At 36.7% G+C, this 23,271-nt stretch overlaps 1 protein-coding gene across 4 annotated transcripts in view; it reads right to left on the bottom strand.

Annotated features, from left to right (window-relative positions):
- Positions 1 to 23,271, bottom strand: part of LOC146379041 (ryanodine receptor 1-like) — a 54,157-nt gene that overhangs the window by 10,822 nt on the left and 20,064 nt on the right. The window contains exons 53-90 of one of the 4 annotated variants that reach the window (XM_084942296.1): positions 23,077 to 23,240; positions 22,909 to 22,987; positions 22,651 to 22,740; positions 22,426 to 22,566; positions 22,251 to 22,328; positions 22,102 to 22,177; positions 21,891 to 22,014; positions 21,236 to 21,351; positions 21,077 to 21,144; positions 20,864 to 20,985; positions 20,671 to 20,720; positions 20,422 to 20,482; positions 20,205 to 20,331; positions 20,010 to 20,121; positions 19,629 to 19,710; positions 19,413 to 19,543; positions 19,002 to 19,322; positions 18,673 to 18,913; positions 18,443 to 18,530; positions 18,262 to 18,354; positions 17,805 to 17,819; positions 14,457 to 14,627; positions 14,290 to 14,349; positions 14,046 to 14,180; positions 13,029 to 13,141; positions 12,730 to 12,826; positions 12,541 to 12,650; positions 12,378 to 12,429; positions 12,198 to 12,272; positions 9,264 to 9,363; positions 9,113 to 9,192; positions 8,945 to 9,021; positions 8,781 to 8,854; positions 7,999 to 8,016; positions 4,848 to 4,928; positions 4,662 to 4,750; positions 4,317 to 4,445; positions 4,131 to 4,235 (exon numbers count right to left, since the gene is read on the bottom strand). In XM_084942296.1, coding sequence (XP_084798422.1) covers positions 4,131 to 4,235; positions 4,317 to 4,445; positions 4,662 to 4,750; positions 4,848 to 4,928; positions 7,999 to 8,016; positions 8,781 to 8,854; positions 8,945 to 9,021; positions 9,113 to 9,192; positions 9,264 to 9,363; positions 12,198 to 12,272; positions 12,378 to 12,429; positions 12,541 to 12,650; positions 12,730 to 12,826; positions 13,029 to 13,141; positions 14,046 to 14,180; positions 14,290 to 14,349; positions 14,457 to 14,627; positions 17,805 to 17,819; positions 18,262 to 18,354; positions 18,443 to 18,530; positions 18,673 to 18,913; positions 19,002 to 19,322; positions 19,413 to 19,543; positions 19,629 to 19,710; positions 20,010 to 20,121; positions 20,205 to 20,331; positions 20,422 to 20,482; positions 20,671 to 20,720; positions 20,864 to 20,985; positions 21,077 to 21,144; positions 21,236 to 21,351; positions 21,891 to 22,014; positions 22,102 to 22,177; positions 22,251 to 22,328; positions 22,426 to 22,566; positions 22,651 to 22,740; positions 22,909 to 22,987; positions 23,077 to 23,240 — 3,945 coding nt within the window. The remainder of the gene's footprint in view (positions 1 to 4,130; positions 4,236 to 4,316; positions 4,446 to 4,661; positions 4,751 to 4,847; positions 4,929 to 7,998; positions 8,017 to 8,780; positions 8,855 to 8,944; positions 9,022 to 9,112; positions 9,193 to 9,263; positions 9,364 to 12,197; positions 12,273 to 12,377; positions 12,430 to 12,540; positions 12,651 to 12,729; positions 12,827 to 13,028; positions 13,142 to 14,045; positions 14,181 to 14,289; positions 14,350 to 14,456; positions 14,628 to 17,804; positions 17,820 to 18,261; positions 18,355 to 18,442; positions 18,531 to 18,672; positions 18,914 to 19,001; positions 19,323 to 19,412; positions 19,544 to 19,628; positions 19,711 to 20,009; positions 20,122 to 20,204; positions 20,332 to 20,421; positions 20,483 to 20,670; positions 20,721 to 20,863; positions 20,986 to 21,076; positions 21,145 to 21,235; positions 21,352 to 21,890; positions 22,015 to 22,101; positions 22,178 to 22,250; positions 22,329 to 22,425; positions 22,567 to 22,650; positions 22,741 to 22,908; positions 22,988 to 23,076; positions 23,241 to 23,271) is intronic. The other 3 variants (XM_084942297.1, XM_084942298.1, XM_084942299.1) reach the window with 3 other exon arrangements.

Consider the following 23,271-nt stretch of genomic DNA (forward strand, 5'->3'; position numbering starts at 1 on the left):
TAGAGGTTTACATAAAGACATAGTCTTTGGTAAAGTTGAAAGCACAAGTTATACTGTAAGTGTCAGGAACCCAAAACCTTGTTATGATAAGAAGTGGACATTCAAAATACTGTGTGTTGTATACAATCACATTCATAACAAAGGAGGATGTTAATGAACCAAATCGTCATGCTGAGAGAATTTATCAAAACGTAACAATGGTTTTTAAAGATGCCATAATGTGAACATTTTCTTCCCCATTTTTGTGATAAAACAGTGCTTAAATCTCATGAACCCCTTTGTGAATATTACATTTCTATGACAGTGAGCATTAGAAGTTAAAGCAGAAGCTTGTGTGTAAATGTAGAGTTAGGTCCATAATTTACTGGACAAAGATACCATTTTTGTAGTTTTGCCTCTGTGTACCACCCCAGAGAATTACTATTTTTATACACAGCTACTCAGATACTCAAAAGTAATAGAACTAAGGAATATAATTTAACATTTAACGATTGATTATGATACCTGGATTAAAATAATTTACAGACAATGACTCTGTTGCACTGTTCTTGAGTGTAACTAGTGGTAACACTTGTAAACTCTCTGTATTTACATTCAATAAGGCATCTCTTGATTGCAGAGCTTAGGAACAATGCACTGACTGTGAGTGTTCTTGATTGGGTTAGATGTTGTAAAGTTGTTTTTCTTCATCAATAAGGAAATGCTATCATCATTCACATCAGTTGTCTTTTGTGGTCTCTCAGGCCTTTTGGTGTTGCTGAGCTCGCCACTGCATTCCTTCTTTATAGGTTTGTACCAGATATTTGATTTGGATTTGTCCTAAAGGATTATGTTATTTCTCTGATATGTTTATTTTTTCACCCTAATGATGATTTTACTTTGATTCAAATCACTGTGAATCAACTTCAGATATCATATCTCCTACATTTGTCATGGAATAGGGAAGGACCAAACCTCACCTGGCCATGAAACTGCTTGTCAGGTAATTATCCAGTAAATTTTGAGACAAAGTCGGGACTGTGTAATTCGTCAAGAGGTAAATCCAAATTGTTGTAAAACCCCTTGAATTAAAGCTGAAAGCCTGTTTGATTTAAACTGCACTATGGTGGTGCACAGAGGAAAAACTACAAAAAAATTCATAGATATATAGTTATTTTAAATCGAAGCAACACACAAGCCACAGCTCAACACACTGTAAATGAAAAAAGAAAAAAAAAGTTAAAAAATTGTAATTTCTGTTAAATGTGTGCACACGAAGTGGATGTCACATTAAAGTGTATATACAAAGACAAAATAATTTCATATTAAAGTGTATACTCCAACAGTTGAGGTTAAAAGTCAGGCCCTCCCTCAGGAAGTTTTGTAGTCACCTGCTTCTTTGTCACAAACTGCCTAAGTATAAACTATGTTTATCTTTTTAATTATAAGGCTGTTACTTTAAAACTCATGGTGCTAACATAATTCTGAAAATTGCTTTATGGGTAAAAACTAAAAACAAAAAGACTATTGCAGTGTCTGAAAATATACAGTTTGCTGTTCATGAGGCCTAATGTGCTACAGAAAGGTTTAGTTCACTGTATAGTGTACTGAAAAAAAAATAAAAATAAAATCTGATATATATATCAAACTGTTTTTCTATTTCCTCAAATGACTCAACATGCTAGTATGTCAGTTTTGTTTGGAAATACACTGTAATCAGCATTGAGTAAATACTGACTCTTACTGAGTTCTGTTTAAAGCAGGTGGATATAAAACAGCCTGATAAGAGAAACCAACACTGAATAAATGAAAAACTAGTAAACACAATACTGCATTAATAAATAAAAAAGTAGATACATACTTTACCCTGCATTGACCATGTGGAAGACAATTTCAATAATAAATAAATTATTCAGGTGTTAAACAAAATACACTCACATATGTTTTTTTTACATTTTGCGTGTGTGCTTTCTTTCATTTGACAGCAAAACAATGCACAAGTTTGATGTAGACTTTGAAACACAATGATAAATGTAAAACAGAGAAGCTGACTGTGAGACTATCAGCTAAAGAGCAAAAGCACATGGTAAGGTAATTTGTTTTAGGTGCGTAATATCTGTTAAAATATGCTGAGCTGGGAACTTACAGATCAAGCATGGATCATCTCTTAATCTGGCCACATGTTTAAAAAGATTATGCATGCAAAAGCTATCAATGATAAATGTTATTAGCCTCAGTTATCTGCAGAGGATTAATGCACTAAACAGAATGGAAATGTCTACATATGTAAATATTTTGACCTTTTGTTTATAGCACTAGCATCACAAATAGCTTTGTGGATTTTAAAAATCATCCAATTAGAAAACGCTTTAACACTGTGTATAGTTATAATAATTCAAAGCAACACAGAAAAAAAATCATGTTTGCTCATTATTATATAAAATTTCGTTTAAAACTCCTGGTGCTAAACATACCTCCGGCAATAAACAATAGTTTGCTATTTATGTGGTCAAGTGTATATAAGAATTTTTGTTTGGTGTGAGATTTTTGATACTCAACAGTTTTCAGCCTCCTTCATAAACCACACAGGTTTGGACCAGAGGCCTGCCTGTACTCCATTGCTCCTAAGCACTGAAGCACTAATACATGACATAACCCGATACATTTTTAAATGCAGAGCTGCTTAAGGACCCAAAGATCTTCACCACACGACTGGTTTTCAGCTTTGTCTCTAGTGTACAGAGATGTCTTTGGATTCTCTAAAACTTTTAATGCCATTATTTTCTGTTGATGATGAAATCACCAAATTTAACACATTATTTACACACCAGCTATTTCACTGACTGTTGAACCTTTCTCTAACTTATTAAAGTCTGAAAGACATAAGGAACACTCTCTGTAAAGCATTTCTTTTCCTTTGTCGGACAACATATAAATTCAATAAATCATATTATAAATTTTTTTTTTTTAAATCATAGTATTTGATTTACAGTTCCCTTTTTCCCATGTTTTGAACAGTAGTCCAACTTTTTAGTACTTAATTCATAAATAAGTAACTGACCTTTAAGTTCATTTTAAAGTATAACTATATGGTATAGTTTTAAATTAAAATAGTAAATCGTATAGAATCAACTGGGCAAGTCTTATTATTAAATCTCTTAATGTGTATTATATTTAATGCTGATGAACTCTATTTTTACACCAGGCAATTCAAAACAGGAAAAAGTGCAGGTAGTCAAATAACAATGATCTCTCAGAAAGGGAAACCATTGTCGAGGAGAGCCTGCATAAATAATACCATAACCCTGAAATGTAAGCAGTCACATGAAACTCACAAAATTATAATTTAATCTTTTACACTAATACTTAGGCAACATGTCAAAATATGACCAAAATGACCAATCAAATACATAATGAAATAAAATAAATTTTTAAGAAATTAGAAATTGTAATATTTTCTGTAATATTGAGGTGTACTGTAAGGTGCTTCTGTCAATTGTTTCACAGAAAAGTTTATGTGTTTACTGTCAGGTTTATAACAACAGAGCTTTTTCATGTGCAATAAAGGAAAGAACCGTTGTAAGGTATAAAACCAGGGGAGGTACTTCAAAAAGATTTTCTTGATACCACGTCTACACTGAGTACCAAAGTTTAACATACTATACAAACAGCATCAGTGTAAAGCTAAAGCTTTTTTTTGTAAAGCTGAAGCTTGATTTGGATTTATGCAGAAAATCTAAGTCCTAACTTAGGTAGTAACCAGGAACTCATATTTATCCCTGCACTGCAACCTTCCACGCCATTTAACTCGTTGTAGTATGCATCCAGCAGACGTGTAGCTACATTTCTCGAAAGACGCACGTCAGGTTACGCAGAAAGTTGTGGCATAGGGTTAAAATGCGGTTGCATTTTATGGCATAAGTTACAGCATAGATGTGATGCAGAAGTATAATTCACATGTAATGGGCATCACACCTTTTATGTTTACCACTGACTTTCTTTCATGGTCACTGAAAATAAAATGCAGCATGAGAGGTCAGGAGGTCAATTGATGATGTTACAGAACAGAGGCAACATTGTCTTCACCTCTACAGAGAAATAAATACATTTAATTTGGAATTAATTCGATTGATTGAATTATATGTATATACCTGTGCCAGCTTCATCATCATGTGGGCAAAGACATGAAGAAAGCCAACAATAGCATCCCACAGCCTGCTGTGGGCTAGGGACTGTTGGTTGCCATTGCATGGACCCTGAAATAAGAGACTATGTGTTATAGGCAAAACAGCAAAAGCATCCAATCTGTATAAAGGTCTGATCTGCTCCAGTGTTACCTGGATATATTCAGTTAGACTGTTGAAAATCTGTTTTGCCACTGTCATAGCTTTGGAGAAATTTTTTTTGCCTGGTTCATCGATGACATCCTTCCCAGAGTAATACCAGTAGAAGTCACTTATAGACTCCTTGAATGAAAAAATAAGGGGTCATTAGAGAAATTTGGATACCATACTGCAAACACACTTTAGAAGTAAAATTATTGCACAGTTTAAAATGCAATAATGTTTAAAAGAGAAACTCATTTTATGATATGTGTGGCTTCGCAATATCACAAGTCCTACCATAGCCTTAAAACCTTTATTTTCAATCTGTATATGGTGCACTAACTGCAGCCAGTGTACCTGGAGACGGAGAAGGTAGTCCACTGTACAGATGATGACATTGATGGTAGTTGTGCTGCCTGTTTGAGTCCGCAAGTAGTTCTGAAAATCTGCATTAAAATAGACATCATTTTGAATAAGAAGATATGTGCTTCACGAGTGTCTCAATTTATTGTTACTCTCATTTGACACATGAGTAATTCCCACCATTATTGTGACCTTCACAAAGCAACTGCAGGAAACGGAAGAGGTCACAGGTGAACTCATCATCTGACATCACTTTCTCATCTAAAAAGATGAGACAAATGAATGAATCAAAGAGATACATTCGAGCTAAATCAGATTACACGTAACGGTAAAAAAGTCTAACAACTTATCTGAGTATAAGAAATGTGAGGATAATAACTAAAATTCATTACTGAACTTACCATCATGAATACAAGGATTTTAGTATCAGGCACCTCAATAACCACCTCTGACTGAGTGCTGCTCGTTTCAATAAAATTAAGAATGACTCTTTTTTTTTTTTTTTCAAATTCAACCCCATTTCCTAAAAAACGTGGGAAGCTTTTTAAAATGTCAGGAAAAAAGACCCTATTCTATTTAATTGGTTTACTTTACAAAACATATGAAATGTTGAAACTGAGATTTTTTTTAAACATAATTTTTAGAGAACCCTTCAACTTAAGAAAACACCAGCAAATAGAAAAACAATGCAAAAGCACACAAAACACAATGGAAATTTAATAAAGCACAGTGGAAGTAGAAAAATACTGGTGGCCGTCTGTTCTACACCTCAGTGTACTAGCAGATACACGTGTGGTATCCATTTCAAAATCCTGTATCACATTGTTCTCGAGTTATCGGATTCACAAGATTTTCAGAAAACTTGACCTCTGACCTTATTGTCATTGTTTGTCTGTTAGGTAATTGCTTTGGTGTATTGTGAAGGGCAATGGGGATGGCCTTATCAATAGGAAAAGCTGTAAAATAAAAAGTTCTAAATCTACAAACTTCTTCATATTCTTAAAGTTGTCCAGCGGGCCGAACTGGAGTCTTTTTGGGCCAATTCTGGGCCCCAAGCCTTATGTTTGACACACCTGCCATAGCGAAATGTGTGCTTTCTTGCTAGCCATTGGCTTGTCACCTTCACACTTCTGTGTATTTTGTGAGGTTTGTTTTGTGCACTTTTGCAGGTTGTGTGTGTGTGGTTTTTTTTTTAAATTTCCATTGCTTTTATATGCTTTTTCATCGTTTTTCTATTTAATGGTAATTTCTTAAATTGTAGTGTGTTTGACCTCTTAGAGCCACCATACTTTTGGATGTCATGACTGTCAAAGCTTTGATAGAGTTTAGCAGAAATGTTTGTCACAAGTAACAGATTTTATGTTAACAGTTTGAGTTTGGGAACTGATAACATAAATAATTTTGCATCAGTTCAGGATCTCCTTCGATTGTCTATAAAACTTTTCTTCTTTTTTCATAACATGCTTTCACTGAAGTGCACCCGACTCTAAAACTGAAACTGAAAAGGAACATCTAAAAAACACTGTGTCTAGTTGGTAGCATTGGCTGCTTCAAATTTGTAAATATTGTTCCATGTTAGAGCTGAGGCTTTGTAATGTGGAAAATCTTTGGTTTCCACGTTCCCTATTGTACCCCCCCAAACCCTAACAGATGCTGGCTTTATAATTTTGTGCTGAAACAAGCCAGATGGTTGCTCTCCTCTTTAGCCTAGAGGACTCTTCTTCCTTAGCTCCAAAAATAGTTTCTAATTTTCACTCGATAGATCGAGGACAGTTTTTAACTAAACTCCATATTAAGGCCATCTTAAATGTTTGTTTTATTGGGGTTTTTTTAAACATGGTTGGGCTATAACTAGCATTTGTAGGTTCAGTTCACTGACAACTGTTTTCAGAAATGCTTCTGAGCCCTTGCAGTGACTTTCATTACATAATCACGCCTGCTATTAAAGCAGTGTTGTGTAATCCATTGTCACCAGAGGGACTGAAGATCACGTCCATTCAATCACAGTTTTGACCCTTGTGAACAGAGTTTTGTGGAGAGTTGCGAGTTTCAATGCTTTCCCTTGTGTTCTCGGGATGCTTCAAATCTTTGAATAACATTAAGTACTGCAGATGATAAAATCTTTTTCTGATAAAATTCTTTCAGTTTTGAACCATATCTCCATTTTCTCTAAGTTTCTTTAGTGATATCATGCATCTTTTTCAGCTGTTTATTGTTGTAGCCCAACTTTTTAATTTATTTATTGCTAAAATAAGATTCACAATGAGGATTTAAAAAAAAAGAATACAATTTCTCAGTTCCAAAATTTGATTGCACTCCTTTTGTTTCAGTGTTTAACAATATTATGCACACTGTCCCAATTTTTTTTGGAAACAGGGTTTTAATATAAATCAAAGAAATACAAATGACTGCGGTTTGACAAAGTCTGACATACAAGCACATGTCAGGCACCATACACGAGGCATCAGCATCACATGCATACACTAAATTTAAAGAGAAAAAAAAACAAAAAAACTGAGACAGTAACAAACATTTGGTCACAACATGTATAAACTGAGACAATGATATAGGACTCTTGTACAGACAGAAACAAAGCAATAAAGTGAAATGTTAGCAGCAGTCAGAGGTGAACCCACGATATTACTTGATTTATTAATTTTCTCTTTTCTTTTCAATTTCCCGTTCACCGCTGGCTACATGTAACAAGCACACAAACGCAGAATCATGCAGGATATACAAGCTTCTAACGTAAATGTCAGAGAGGTTGGGGTTTTGTCCAACAAAAGGCTGAAGGGAATCCAGTGCATGATAGAGTACATCCGAGAAACCACACATTTCTTGTCACATGAAACTTAATTCGAAGGAGATATGTATTTGGATGTGCCACATTTATTCATAATTTCGCAAATTGAAAAAAATAACAATCAAGGAGACTTTAGTTCAACATAGTTTCGTTTATAGCATCTTTTGTGGCCATGTTTCAAGATAGGAATAGCCTCTTTATAAGTCATGTGATTAAGAAATGTGCGAGAAGGTATTAGGGTTGAGAAATGAGGAACTCTATCACTATTCATAACAAATATCGTTCATGAAGGTTTCATTCCCCGTTTGAATAGTCGTTCATGGGCAGAAAAGACCGGATTCCATCCGAGGCTTTTTGGAATGAACAAGACACGTGAGGAAGGGCGCGAGCTGTGAGCATGAAAGATGGAGAGGCATCCAATCCTCTCTTCAATGTTAGAAAGAGAAATGAGGGAGCAAAAAAAGGACAGGGGAGTGAAAGAGGAGCAGCAGTAGGACAGAGAGGCAGATGGACAGAAACATGATTTACCCCGATCTAGGTTCAAGTCTGAGGGCCATGAAAGGAGGGACAAGGGAGAGGTGGCAGTGATCGTGGGGAAGGGAGAGAGGATCAGTGTGTTGACAACAGAAGAGGACTAAGAGATGAGGAGGGGGAGATTAACAACATTCCATGGCAAATTCATTCAGCTAGAACTTTAAATTAACCTCCAGAATTAGATGACAAAAGTAGGTGAAGCCCAATAGACAAACTACTAAACATACAGAGGAAAACATTTGAACCAATTTAAGTTAAATCATGAATATGTAATTCTTTAACAGTTATCCAAGGGTTAATAATACGTTAGGGAACTAATCACTCAATAAATGAAAATTTGTACAGTAATGGCACAGATGGATTTAAACAAAGATGAATTAATAGATGCTTAAAATGTCTTAAATCTGATCATTCATGTGATAAAATGAACAATGGCATGAATTGGTACTCACTTATTCTTCAGTTGAATTACAGAAAGTGATTTCTCTTGACCTTTCAAAACTCCTTTGAGTCTTTTTTACTTTGCTATTGTGGTTTACACAGGAAAAGAGTCTAAAGTATATGCATTTGATTCCTCCAGTGTCTTTTTACTACTCAAAGCGTATATTACTGTGTAATGCGATGGTATAACAGCAGTATTAACACCAACACCATAATCTGCATTTATAAATGATTCTGATCATCGACTATATAAGAGCAGCTGCAGTGTAACAGCTTTTCTGCTGTATCTTCAATGTGAAAAGGTGATGCTTAAGAAAAACAGCATGAAAACTTACTGGTGCCTTCCTCTGAAACCATGCCCAGCCCCTCTGCCTTGTTCTGCCTCTCAAAGGCATTTAGATCCAGGACACTGCACAGAATATAAAGCTTTTTTTCCCCCTGTTTACTATTAAAAATTATAAACCACATTTACACTTTTGTTGAGTATTTGAAAACTGACCAGCAAGTCTGCATCAATGCCTGGACACTCAAAAAGAAGCCCACATCCTTCTTGTCCTTTAAGTACTCCAGCATTTTCTGTCAACAAATAAGGGTAATTCAATAAAGGGTCTTCTTTAGAGGTATCTCCAAATTTATAATTACATGTGTTTATATTAAAAAGGCATACCCGCTGAACCTCACTGTTCCCACCGTTAAGGATAGAAATACCCAGCTTGAGGGTTGTAGACACCATTGGGCCCGTTTCACCTGCAGGAAACAGGAAGCCATGAACACAATGCGGGTAAACAAAGCTGACCAAAGATAAGGATAAAGACTACCTTTGCAGGCACTGATCATTTGCAGGACCATTTCTGCAGCGCCACGATTATGCAGTCTAGACTGCTGGTACAAGAGTCTTTGTTTCTCCATTTCTTTTTCCTGCGGTCAACACAAACATTATGAGGATTTGCTCCCATTATATGTCACAGAGAGAAGGTAAAACGATAGGATGCACTATAGAATCAAATTACAAATATATATACAGTGCTGAACAAATCTCTTACACCCAATGTAGGATTTATGCCACAGCTGCTCTAACTCAACAGTATTATTAATTACCAAAATATTTTTATGTTTCTATAATGGTTAATCCACCAGCATGCACAAGCTCTTAAACTGAAATTACATTTTTAATACAAAATTATAATTATTGTTGTTTTCAATCGACTTTTTTTAAATGCATGTTTTTAGAGAAAAGCAGAAAGAATAGTAAATTGTTATTAGCATTTTTATTTATTTATTTTTTTTACTAAGATGCCAAATTGTTATATTGCAGTATTGAAAACAAAAAATCGTTTTACTGATTGACTGTCATTGTGATTAATATCTGACAGTTCAGTTTGTTTTTTGATTAATAAATGTCCACATAATATTTAGTTTTAAACAATTTTTTGACAGATTTTTTAAATATTTGTGTTATCTTTTTTGTGTGAGAGGTGCTAATAAATTTGTTAAGTGCTGTATATATTTGCTAAAAGTCATAAAACAGTGGTTCATCAAAAAAAGTCCATTCTATCAATTAAGATTTACAATTTAATTTCACATTCACTTGCCTTTCACACAAATCCCTACCGCTTTAAATCATCATCACCAATCAGTTTAACAGTTTTTTTCACTCTATGTTTGTAGAAAAATGAATGTACCTCAAAAAGAAAATCTACATTAATTATTAACCTTTGTGAATTACCAATTAATTATTAATGTCCTTTCATGGATTTTACAATAATTTTATCAAGATTCAGATTTTCAGTGTCAATTCAAAACCTGACTCTTGCACACATTCTCTCAATTCACTTCATTAGTCACAGGGTTGTTACACTACTTCTTCACGTTTGCTGGCTGGAGCAAGCGTTAGACTACAGGAAACAGTTCCACTGGCTTAGCATTTCAGCCATGTAGATACCCAAAGTTTCTTAAATGCAGCGGTCCTGCAAAGAAGATACTTTGGATCAAAGCCTTTATTCCTCTGTATCAGAGATATTTCTTTGGCTTTCAATAGCAGTCTGTGCTTACTTTGAGAAATGACTTCAAATATTAATGCAAAATAAACATAACATTTTTCTTCAGCCCTTCTTCTTCTCTCTTTTCTTCTTTAAATCTAAATGGCTTTCAATATTCATCTTTATTCATAACACTGAGCCAATCGCATATAAAAAGAAAAAGAGCAAATGAATATCTCTGAATCCAGAAGGCAAATTGACATTACTCTATCTATCAGCCACGTTTTATATCAACTTGTATCATAGTGACCCTAAAACAACAACAACCACTGCTCCCAAGCCCCCCTCCCTCCCTCCCTACTCCCAACCACCCTCCCCACTCCCAACCACCCTCCCCGCCACCCACGTATGCCTAGCCGAGCTCTACCCGCTATGTGTCGTGCAGGTGGACCTCAAACTTACCCTGCAGTCCCTGACTCTCTAGTGAAGCCTGACTGTGACTTGTGCACTATGTGAATTAAACTTTAAAGCTATGACTATGTGTATGTCGATACAGCTTTTAGTGTTGTATATTCTACACTGGCTTTCACTGTAGTCTGTCAGTATGCTATGTGAGTGGGGGAAGGGAACATTGAACACAAGCATTCAGTTAGCAAAGACTGGTGTTATGAAGCTGAGACCAATTAGATGGAACAATGAGGAAAGAGAGACGGAGAGAAACAAAACAGACAGCTATATAAACTGGGAGGAATGACAGTGTTATAAAATGAGTATATGTTTTTTTAATAGCCATTGGAATTTAAGTGGACTTTAACAGGATATCCAATGTAATTTTAGGTCCAGTTTCTGTATTTCTGACTCCCCAGTTTCATATAACACCTCACAAATGTTTTGGAAGGCATTTTTGAATATTATATACAATATTTTAGTAGTTTAAAGCAATGATACATAATGATGAAGCACAACATCAATGAGCAAACAAACACAGCTCACTGGAAGTATGTAATGGTTCAGTGGCAGTTTCTTCTAAGAGCACAATCAGCACTGGGGTATACAATGAACTACTGTGTCTGAGACGCTGTGCACAACTGGACGCAATGAATGTAGTAAAGCCTGCACAGAGCAGCTGCTACTGCCTGTCAATGTTTAAAAATAAATCCCAGCTAGCCTACTCTAATACTGTAGCCTTTATAGAGTACCAGAAAATCAGAAAAAGCTACACTTTACTTCTTTACTTGATCTAAAATAGGAGGAATTGTTCATCAACCTGAGCTGATAATGATTTAAAAATAGATTAATTAACATCATGATTGTTAATTTGAGTTACAGTTATTATTATTGTTGATGTTAATTTTACATTTATTAAATCTAATTATATCCAATCCAGGCGCAATAAATAGTAAATGGTGCATGAAAGTGACTGTAGTCGAGTTGTTTTAAGTTGAAGCATAATAACATTTTGTTGCTGATGAATTTAGGGAGTATACAGTAATTTACACAATTAAAGCATACCTGGATTGGAGCTTTGAGTTTCTAAGTAAAGAAACTCAGAATGAATGAAGCTTAGCATACAAACAAAAGAAACAGCAGAGACAGAACATAAAGAAGCAACAAGACGATACGAGAGAGAGACACAGAGACAGAGAGAAAGAGAGATGTGGTTGTGAATAAATGCTCCAATGATGAGGTCACTCAATGCGTCGAGAGCTACCGCTCCAATGTGTTCCTGGTCCCCAGCCCCTGGCCGCCCATTACCAGTTCTGACTGTCGCACCTCAAAGGACATCTCATCCTCAGCATTTTCCCCCATTTCCTCTCCACCTTCTTCTTCCTCACCAATATGACAACTCTAAATACACAAAGAGGGGAGAATAAACATGAGTGTTTCAGAGTACACAATGCTGTAGTTCTTTGCAAACTTCAGCGCACTTCAACACCTTCTGCGATGACTTACCTTTGCCATAATATCAGCATATGCCATATAAAGATGATCAGTATCCAGTTTACTGAAATGACAGAAGTGCAGATCACAAATTAGAAATAACATGCTGATTTTTTTTCCCACAGGTGCACCACGTCTCTGCATTTCACTGCTGTTGTATCAGTGAGGATCTAACCTCTTCTCTGTAAGAGCAGTACGACTAAAATGGAGAATTAGCTGATGAAGGGGATCTGGCTTTGTTTCCTTCTCCTCTTCCTCATCTCCCTCCTCTTGCTCCATTGCTTTCTGGGATGTTCAATAAAACAAAAGTATGAGTAACGCTAAAAGGAAAACATCTGTAGATGAAACTACATATAGCACTCACAGATAAGTCGTCTATCATTCTGTCTTCAAATGAGAAGCCTTCAGGATGAAGCCAGTTGCGCCTGTATCCCTCAAGGAACATGTTTGAAGCTCTGTGCCTGAAAAGCAAAAACCAAAACAAAATAGACTAGATATAGTGCCTTGTGGTTGCATGCCTTCTCCAATCACTCAGATTTAGACCTGGGTCTTTTCAGATTCACAAACATAGAGACGACTTGGATGGACTTAAAATGGATATTTATTGTATTTATACTTAGCTTTTTTTTTACATACATGGGTCCATAGCAGTTGATTTTTTACCTTGGAATGTTATATAGTGGTGTCATCCTAAAGCAAGCGACCACAGCTCTGCGTCGTTGCTTGGACAACAGTTTGTGCCACACCATCTTCTTGGATTTAAACGGATGCTCCGTCTATCAGAAAAGACATGCACTTGTAAAGTGATCAAAAAATGTCTAATGGTATCTGACACTTCCAATTGATTTATATTAACAATACACTTTTTACTTTTTTCCATAACATAGAAATTTCTAAGGTATCTAACCTTATTCTGAGTCTGACAGAATCTCTTCTAAATTCTGACCAATGCTGCAGGGCAGGAATATACAACTCATTTCACATTGTGGACCGCATGCATCCCACTTTGATTTTAATTGGGCCAGACTGGTGATAATCCCTTTTCTCTCAGAATTTTAACTGCGTATTTAATCTCTGCAATATTTCAACAGAAGAAAATGAAAGAAATCTGTTAGCACAACTCGTTGGGCTTAAGTTGTAAGTAAGTAAAAGTCTGACACCTCTGGCCTAGACTGACCTGTAATTATAAAAGTTTTTTTTTTAAGTTACAGAAAATGTCCCATTTTATTTATTTAACTTACTGTGTATGTATTTTAAAAACTGTAATTCCTATAGCAGATCATGAAAAAACTGGAACTTTTCTGTCATTTAATTGTTCATCTATTACTTCCTTATATTGGTGTAGTTTGTAGTCTTTGCCAGACCGGTTATGTCTGACACCCCCGCTACAGGAGGAGTAGCAATTCTTTTTATTTATGAAAGGATGGATGGAAACCCGCAATGCCATGCCATAAGCTTACCAGTATTTCACCCACATAAGCTAAAAACTACTGAGACTAGTAACACCTAAAATTGTTTCAAGCCTTATCCTTTCTTTTCTGTTAGGACATGCTGCCTCTGTTATCCCTGTATTCATATCTATGTAGTACATGCTGTGTAGACATCTTTGTTGTGTGTATTTTTGAATATCTATATTTGAGACATAGTGCACCTGCTGCACTATAAATTACCAACACTCACCACTTCAAGGTGGTAGAGGACCGCAGAAACCTCCTGCACTCTCTTAACAACTTTCGGTGGGGCATCTGCATCTTCAGCCTTCCCTGCCATCTCCTTGTACAGCGCCATCTGCCAGCGCATGGATGGGTTGTCCACCTTTTCACAACATATGGATACAGAGTTTTCTGAAATATCTTGAGACTGATTATCTGTAGTTACAAATCTCATCCCTGCAGCTATTTTACTACCGGTTCTTTAAGTATACCTTTCCCTGTAGATGCAGGTTATTCTGCAGGAACTCTCTTACTTCTTCATCTGTGTCTCTCTGTAAAGTAAAACATTTTAGCAATTGTTTTCCTCTGTGTATATCATAATACAAATCATACTTCAGATGTTTACTAGAACCAAGTTCAAAGTGAGAAAAAAAACTACCAAAGAGTATCGGATCTTGGCCAAGTTGATAAGCTCCTGATCAGCAGGAGAGCACATGTTTAGGCCTATGGGGAGCATCTTTTTCAAGGCAGCCACAATAAGTGAGGTCTGGACTGAGTAACGATCTCCCCGTTTCTTCTTCTTGGTACGCTCAGTATCTGAGCCTCCACCCTGTGAAAAGGACGATAAGGCAGAGAGCATAAACAATATCTAATAACGTGCCAGCAGTACAACAGCTCAGACAAGGACTGATAAGTTTGAATATTTATGTCCTGTTAGGATTGACACTAACTTAACAAACTGATTTAAAATACTGTCTTGAAAAATTACAAAATATTCTGAATATAAGCCTGAATAAAAAATATATAAAATGATTGTGATGATACAGCCAGTATTCTTTACAACTCGTGATGTGACTGTATTAATGCTAAATACTGAAAGTCATTCAACATTAGCACCAGCTGAGCAATACACAGTGCTGGAAATGTTTTTATTATGCACAGTAGGTCTCTCCAAGTAGAAACACACTACTACATCTACTAATAATATAACTTATAAACATGTTAGAGTCAACAATCGGCACTAAAAAGACAAGTGCCCATATTTAAAGGTCAGAATCCGGTTGTTCCCCAACTATAGAGTTATTTTTTCTCTGAGCCCAGACTGGTAAGTAGAGGAGAGAGTGAAAATGTATAAGAAAGTGGGAGTATTGCTGCTTTTTTGAAGGGGAGGCTGAAAGGAAATGGGTCTTAGAATAAAGTCAGTCAGTCATATTGCACTAACAACGTGCAAGAGAAAATATTTCATTCAAGTCACAATCCATTCAAAATTCCATGAAAAGGACAGCTAAACAAAACAAATTCACTTTATACTGTAATTGTAAATGAGATTTCCTAGGAACTGTAGCCCTTGGTGAAAACTCAAAATATTAGATGATGTTAAAGAACAAGATCCTCAGAGTTAGACTTATTAGTAGCATGCTGTTAAAATCACACAGCTACAATTAAACAAACTAAAGGAAATGTCTCTTCCCTGTATTTGAGTTCATGCCCTGCTTCTGTGAGAGTTCAGTCCTTCTGTTAGCTGCTCTTTCTAGAGTCCTCCAAAATGTGCAAATGGATGCTATTGCATAAAGTATATAAATACCTTTCATAATATTGTTTACTCTATTACATATTTGCTCTAAGAATTCTACTTCACAGGGTATTTCTTTTTGAACCACAAAACTGAACTGTGTAGATGATTCATATTGATCCTACCCATATTATAGAATCTGTTTCTAGGAAGACCGCTATCATTGTGCTGGTGATTATTTATGTAAATCCTTATCTTGCCTTGTGAAAATAAACGATTGATTCAAAAGACTTGAGCCATCCTTCATTTCTTTCTATTTTACTTTCAAGATGACAGACTTTCTTGTAATTTATTGTAAGTGGTCTGGAATAATAATTCTCTAATAACACACAATCTGAGGGTCGTCCAGGTTTTTTTTTTTTTTTTGGGGGGGGGCAGTGGGTGCTTTTTCACTTATTTTCAGAAAAACTGGTAGGCCTAAAAAAAGCTATCTACTGTATAATAACACTATGTAAATTTCATGTCCTTAAGAAATAGGAAAACATTCAGCAAAGAGCTGACACAGGACCTGAGAGATGCATTTTATCCTTCAGTTAATCAATCTATTGTATGTAGATGCATATGGAGGTCAGGAGAGAGGCACAACAGAGCCCAGATCTCAACATTATTGAAGCAATGTGGGATCAACTTGACAGAGAATGGAACAAAAAGGCAGCCAACATCCAAACAAGAGCTTTGAATGTCCTTCAAGAAGCCTGGAGAACTATTCCTGAAGACTAATTAAAGAAATGACAAAAAGTTTGTCTAAGAGAGTTCAGGCTGTGTTGAAGAATAAAGGTGGTCATGTCAAATATGGATTTTCAAGCTTGTTAGAATTGAGAGAATAGAACTTTTTTGCCCTATAAACTGTATTTCCATGTTTACACATATATTAATCACCTATTTTCCTAGCAAAATACATAGAACTGAGGGGTGGCTCGGGACTTTTGCACAGTACTGTACATAAAAGCTTAAATCTTTTTATTAAAGGGGTTTTGCTGAGGCATCACGGTTAGACATTAAAGTGGTCCCAGATGACCCTTTTTTTTCTTTTTTAATGAAATAAAAAAAACCTCTAAGTGTAAGGTGTATGTTTGTTATGGTGAAGTAGTTTAGAGGATGCAAAGCGTTTTGGGGAATATTTTAGGAAATAAGTGTGAATTAATATGTTGGTTAGGTTCATGGTACTTTGAGCACTTTTAAAAAGAGAACCTAACAAATGTTTCAGTAAATCTGCTTCAGTAAACTTTTAGCGTCAAGCTGTGTGTTAGTGTGGGTACTAGGGAGCATAAAAGAAACTAAAACAATGATGTACCATGGCATTTTAAGGGAGGAGATAAGAAAGAGCACAGAGAAGACTAACACCATCCCCTAGTGGACAAAAAGCTACATTACAAATACCTACAGCTAAACCATCTTCCATGAAGAGAAACAAAAGGCATACTAGAAGACTCCAACTCAGCTATGATCAAAAAAGAGCAAACTCAGTGACAGCATGATGGCACTGTGCTCCCACTTCCACTTTGATATTTGTGTAAAGCCCAGTGCCATGAGCCGAACTGTACAGCTGAGTACTTTCATCAAACGCCTCCAGACTCCCCCCCACACACACTGGCAGGACTGGGGAAAGCCCGCAGGTGGGGCCTGCCCATTAGTCCAGTGATCCTTTATGAGAACTATATGAGTATCTTTTCCCAGCTTCCCTTATGAACAATTCTGCACTAAAGTCTATGAAGAGATACAATATAAATGAATGATTTTGTGTAAGATATTGTACATTGTACTGACATTGTGTCAGTGTAGACTTAAATCTCAATATAATAAAGTTAATGCCAGTGTAAGTGTATCCAAACCAATCGATAATGAACTATATGGCTAAGACCTTGACTTTTAATTAATATAAATGACCAGATATGTGTAGTAATAAATTCACACCAGTTTTGCTTCATCGCTAAGAGGCTGCAAATCAAGACTTTGCAGAAAAAACTACACATAGAGGCCCTTAGAGGTCAGTGGCAGTGAATTAATTCCACATCTCGCTGATTAAAATCTGCAGGATTTTTTTGTGTGTTTCTGTGTATACAAGTTACGTGTGTTCACATGTGTTTGTGGATATGTAGTCAGTGTACTTGTGTGGATCAGATGTGCCAGTGTGCTGGGGAGGTTGATGAAAAGCTCCCCCAAAGTGAGGTGCCATGCGGTCAGCACAGCGGTCGTGCAAAAACAAAGTCTAACCTCTGTGTCCCCGCCCTGGAAACCCAGCCGCAACACGAAAGAAGAGAACAATGGACAGCCAAAGAGAGAATATCATTAACACAACTGCGAGCCTTCGCAAAGATCTGAATTAAAAATCAAATCTCAAAGAGGTTACAGCAGCTTTCACTATGTTTAAATAAGACCAAAAAACAAAAAATGGTGCGTAAGTGTGTTTTTGTATTAGACTGCTTCCCCGGCTTTCAAATAATTTTTTTTCCCTAAAGCTATTACCATTATGCTAAGAATAACAAAATGCTTATTAAATGACCAATTATAAGTGGCTGAAACTGGTTGGTAATGTCATGAAATCTTCAAATTATACCATAAAATATGGCCACGAGGGAAGGAAGACATACAGTTGTTAAACAATATGTCCTAAAGTTGCCTGATTTGACATGTGGTCTACACTAGCATGTGCTGCCTTTCACTAACTCACCTTGCTCATTTTACTCTTGCTGTCAGCGGTGAGGAATGACATGTTATTGATCTCATTCATCACCACAAAGTTTTGTTCCTCTCGCTTGAAGTTCTGCAGGAGAGAAACAGAAGCATAATTATTGGATGGATTAAGTTTTTATAAACACTTGCAAACAAAAAGGCCAAGTGAACATACTCACATGAGATTTGGACCAGAAAATAAAGACCTCTCCAACCATTCGGAAGAGCTCTTCTGCATCTGGGTCAGGACATGTCAGCCACCTCGCTCTGTAGCAGAGTAAATTATTATAAGGCTAAAATCTCTTTATCACAAGTTTTGATAATTAACAATATATAAAAAGATTTATATATTGCAATTTTGTCAATATGAGGCAGGATTCATAGCTTGGTGACTGCAACATTATTCTACCTGTTATTGTCCACATAGCGAATAAGTAGAGGGTAAAGGGCATACAAGTCTCTACAGAGGACAGCAAACTCATCACGTATAGTGCCATCTTCCTCATCTCCCTCTGATTTTCCCTCCATCCTTAAATGGTCCTCCTCAGCCACCACCTTTGATGTGCGTTTCTTTAGTTTCTCCATTGTTGGGATGAAGTGAGACTTGAGCATTTCTGGCTTTGCTCTGCTAACAATGGGCTGTGAAAACACTAGTGGAGAAAAGAACTGGTTTTAACTTCCTTGCAAAGGAAACCAAAAAAACACTGGCATGTGAGCAGAGTTTAAAACAGCTCCCACCAGCCAATCTCTTCATCCAGGAGGCTTCATCTATTCCCAGGTTGTTCACTACAATTTTCATGATGCTTCCTAGCAGCTGATTAAGTTGTTCTGACGTGACCTCGGTGCACAGTCGGCCCTCCATCTCAGGAAAATTTTCAGGTCCGCTCTCCCACCAGCGAATGAGGTAGTTACAAAGCATGGGTAAAGTAATTTCAATCACATGAGGCATCTCAGTGTAACGAGCCCCCGACTCTGCCAAGTCCCCAATCTCCTTCAGCAGAGTATCCAGCTCTGGGATGTCTGGACATAATTCCTGGACCTCATTGGGAAGGCCCAAGACTTTAATCCAGAAGAGAAATATTGAAAGATAATTCAAAAACAAGACTTTGCTAGATTTAAAAAAAAGTGTGACAACAGTATTGCACTCACTGGCTCTCTCTCTGGGAGTCTTTGTGGTGTACACAGAGAAAGCATTAAATTCATTTAGATGGGGTTCTAAGTAGGCCACCGGCATAGCTGCTGCAAGGTGTGCCAAACACTCTCCAAGAGCTGGCCTCTGCCTGTAAAGGTAAAAGGACGAGTGCAGCAAATGCTCCAAAAGGATCAGTAGTAAATTACTTTACATCTTAAAAAATATGGAGTCACCTCTCAACATGTAGATTTTTCACTGTCCCCAGGGAGTAGATGCTGCACATGATCCGATAGCATGACATCTGCAGATCATCCACTGTATGCAAAAACACAGAGAGACCGAGAGTGTCAGAATTATTAATGAATAACAACGAGGATACAAAACACATGTCGAGACTAAATGTTCTCCCTTGGCCTGCGTGAGTTCTGTCTTAACTTCCTATCACTATCCAATAAAGACTTTAAAGTGGCTGTAGGTAAGTAGTTGTCTGTCTTTCTTTAGTAGTCCTGTGATAGACTGGCAACCTATTCAGTGTCACTTGAATTGGTCACTGGAATTGGATAAGTGGTTAAAAGAACAGATGGATGGAATATAAAGCATGAATAAGCACTCACAGATGACATCATCTCCAAATTGGTGCTGAGCAATGTGATCAAACAGGGAGGTAAGTACTGGGAGCAGTGCAATGGTGGTGTAGTTGATGTTCTGAGAGACGCCTTTCACTTGCTGGAAAAAAGAGAAGCAGCATATGATTATGGACTTGGATATATGATTCTAATTTGTGAATGCCCATATTAAACATCATGTACCTGATTGCCTTTCGAAACTTTGCCCAATTTGAGATTTTCAACCATCTTCTCAATATCATCAGCAGCACTCTCAAAGAACGATCGTAGCCCTGCTTTAACAATCTCAGGTCCTGACTTCATTACCGTCCTAATGAGGCAAACACAAAAGGTAAAAGGAAAAACATGAAAAATAACTATAATACAGTTTTATAGTGTTATTAAGAAAAAACAAACAAACCTTGCATCCAGTGATCGAGCCAGAATGTGAAGACAGTTAACAATTGCTGGGGCATCCGTTCCTGCAAATATAGAAATAAATCCACATCATCAGCTACTGTATATCCATAAAAAACATGGAGCAATGGCATTTAGGCTAACCCGGGTGACAGAATGGTGCATTGCAGCTCACAAAATACAGAAACACACATAAAAAGAGAAGAGAGAGAAAAGATTCAGAAAGAGTGGTGCTGCAAGTTTGCCATCTTACCAAAGAGAGAAACTCTGTGCCTCACCAAAGCAGACATTTTACAGAAGATACTACAAAGTGAAAGAAAGGAAAAGGAAGAAGAAGAAAACTCAAGAAGAAATCAAAAGCTCATAAAAGGAGAAACATAATATTTGAAAAAAAGATATACAAATATATATATTTCTGTGTCATATCTATAAAACAGAGACATCACCTTGCAATCATCTCCTTCTCCTTATTGGAAGAATGCCCGCCACTACCCAGGACTTTTGCAGGTGTAGACAGAAAGTAGAGGCAGTGATTTTTGAAATACTGGTTTATTAGAGGCATCAAGATCTGAGAGAGAGAATTCAGAGGGTTTTCCACATTTAGTACAGAAATAACAAGTACAAGTATTTTACATTTTACATTCACACAATAGTCTCACCTTGGCAAAGAATTTGATTTCCTGCTCATGGGGAGACTTTTCCACTCGTCCGCTGCTAACCACAGCCTCTGTAAAACAGATTGCAATATACAATAGCACGGACACAGTGGCAAAAATTGAATGTACACCACACTATTTTTCATCTTTGCCCCACAATACCAAGATGTGCGATGAACTCCTGTGCGATTTCCATCCATTTCAGCAGTTTCTGAAGGAAACCATACGCAAACCTCTTTTCAATGGATGATATGTCCGACTCCATGTCTTTAAGGCCTCTAAAGTCGGGGAGAGTTTATATCTCAAAAATTGATATATGATAACAATGAAAGACTTCCTGTTCAGAATTTGTGCCATAATAAAACACTATTTAAGGAGGCCGCAATAATGCCATGTCCATACTGGTTTCTTATAGTGAAAGAATTAATGCTCATAATCCTCATGCACTTGGTTGTACATCATAATACAGTCAGGCTGTTATGCATCAGTTTATTTCAGTCAAAATGAAGCCTGTAATTAATGTTTGTTTTATGTTGAAAAGACAGAAGATCAAAGTCAGTGGTTAAACTTTTTCTGGTATGCCAAAGGATGTTCACGTGTCCTATCGATTATTTTTATCAATCTACACCAAAAAACCCCACAAAGTTGAATTTTAGCAACAGCAATAGAAAACTCTTTGCTATTGCATGTAATACCATACAAATCAATGCATTTTTAGGAACTACTGATTCAAAAAGTCTTTTGAGTAGCTTGGATAAATTTTCTTTATTTTGAACCAAGGTTCAATGTTGTCCATTCTCAACTATTTTATTATTACCTTGTGACAGCGTATCCATTAAGCTGCAAGAACTTCAGCAGCTCGTATGCCTTCTCTCTGTCTCGTGCCTTTTCTTTAGCTGTCAGGGTATCGTAGGGCACGAGCAGAGGATGTGTTCCACCTCCTGCACAAACAAAAGCACATCCAGAACTATTTGGAAAAGACAAATCTTTCTTTCTCTATATTCCACGCTCAAAAGAAATAAAATCACCTTTTGCTTGCAGCTCCAACTTTTTCTTTCTTCCCCAGGTGTTATGGTAATTTTCTGCCAGTTGTTCTGCCATTGACTATAAGCAGATATAAATATTAGTAAGATGCTAAGATTGCAAAATAGAAGGATGCAACATTTTAACCCCATACCTGCAGATCTCTCGAAAGAGCCATATGGGAGATATCAATGGGCTGTGGACTATAGCCATGGCTTGGATCATAAGTTGCCTAGAACAGAAAGATTGTTATGCACTCTACTGTACAACAAGCAACATTATTATTAAGTATTAATGCGGTCAGTCAAGGGCTCTAAACAACTGTATACCTGTGCAGTCTGTGAGATTTTTCGTGATGTTGCCTTCTTCTTCTCTGACTCTTCCTCCTCTCTAGCTTTCTCAATGTTCCATTCCCATGCAATCATGGCTTTGATTGACTCTTTAATTGGCCATCGGTAAATCTCTTTGTCCTTTGAGAAAAGTCAGTGTGAGCAGAAACAAATACACACACTACATCAAGATTCAAGATGATCACTGCATGTCTGTGAACGTACCTTCTCTGAGAATGTCTTGTACGGCCTAAGCATGGGGTGGGTTTTTGCATTTTCATCCAGTGCCTCACCGTATGACCAGTTATTCTGAATCTGAAACATACATGGCCATATACAGCATGAATTACAGCTGTCAGTCATGCTTACTAGGATCCCTTTGTATTTCTTTAGAGTTATATATACTGGTGAATGTATAGCTGCATCAAATTAACCTAATGTGTTGGTCCAGATTTAGCTAAAGACTTATAAACAAAACTTTACCTTTTCAAAGGCCCATTTGTCATGAGTGTATTCAGCATATCTGTTAATAAAGGGATCCAATCTCTCAGGGATGATAGTGCTATGGTTGGAAGAAGCATCAGTGTAACATTAGCTTTAACTACGAAACAGAGAGATGATTAATTTCTAGCAAAGTAAAAAGCCCCTCACTTTGTTGTATCCACAGGTTTAGGATCAAAGTTTCCCTCTGCATCTACTGATGCCTTTTTCTCTGTCTTGGAGGAGTAGCTGGCATCTACATAGTCAGGAGGAATGGCTCCAGCAATGGCGCAGATGCATGGCATTGAAATTTTGAAAATTTCAGCATCAAATTTCTGGAATCACAATAAAAAATATTACAATATC

This window comes from Perissodus microlepis, chromosome 10, assembly GCF_051167445.1.
Source record: "Perissodus microlepis isolate ML-2025 ecotype Zambia chromosome 10, ASM5116744v1, whole genome shotgun sequence".
Classification (NCBI taxonomy): domain Eukaryota; kingdom Metazoa; phylum Chordata; class Actinopteri; order Cichliformes; family Cichlidae; genus Perissodus; species Perissodus microlepis.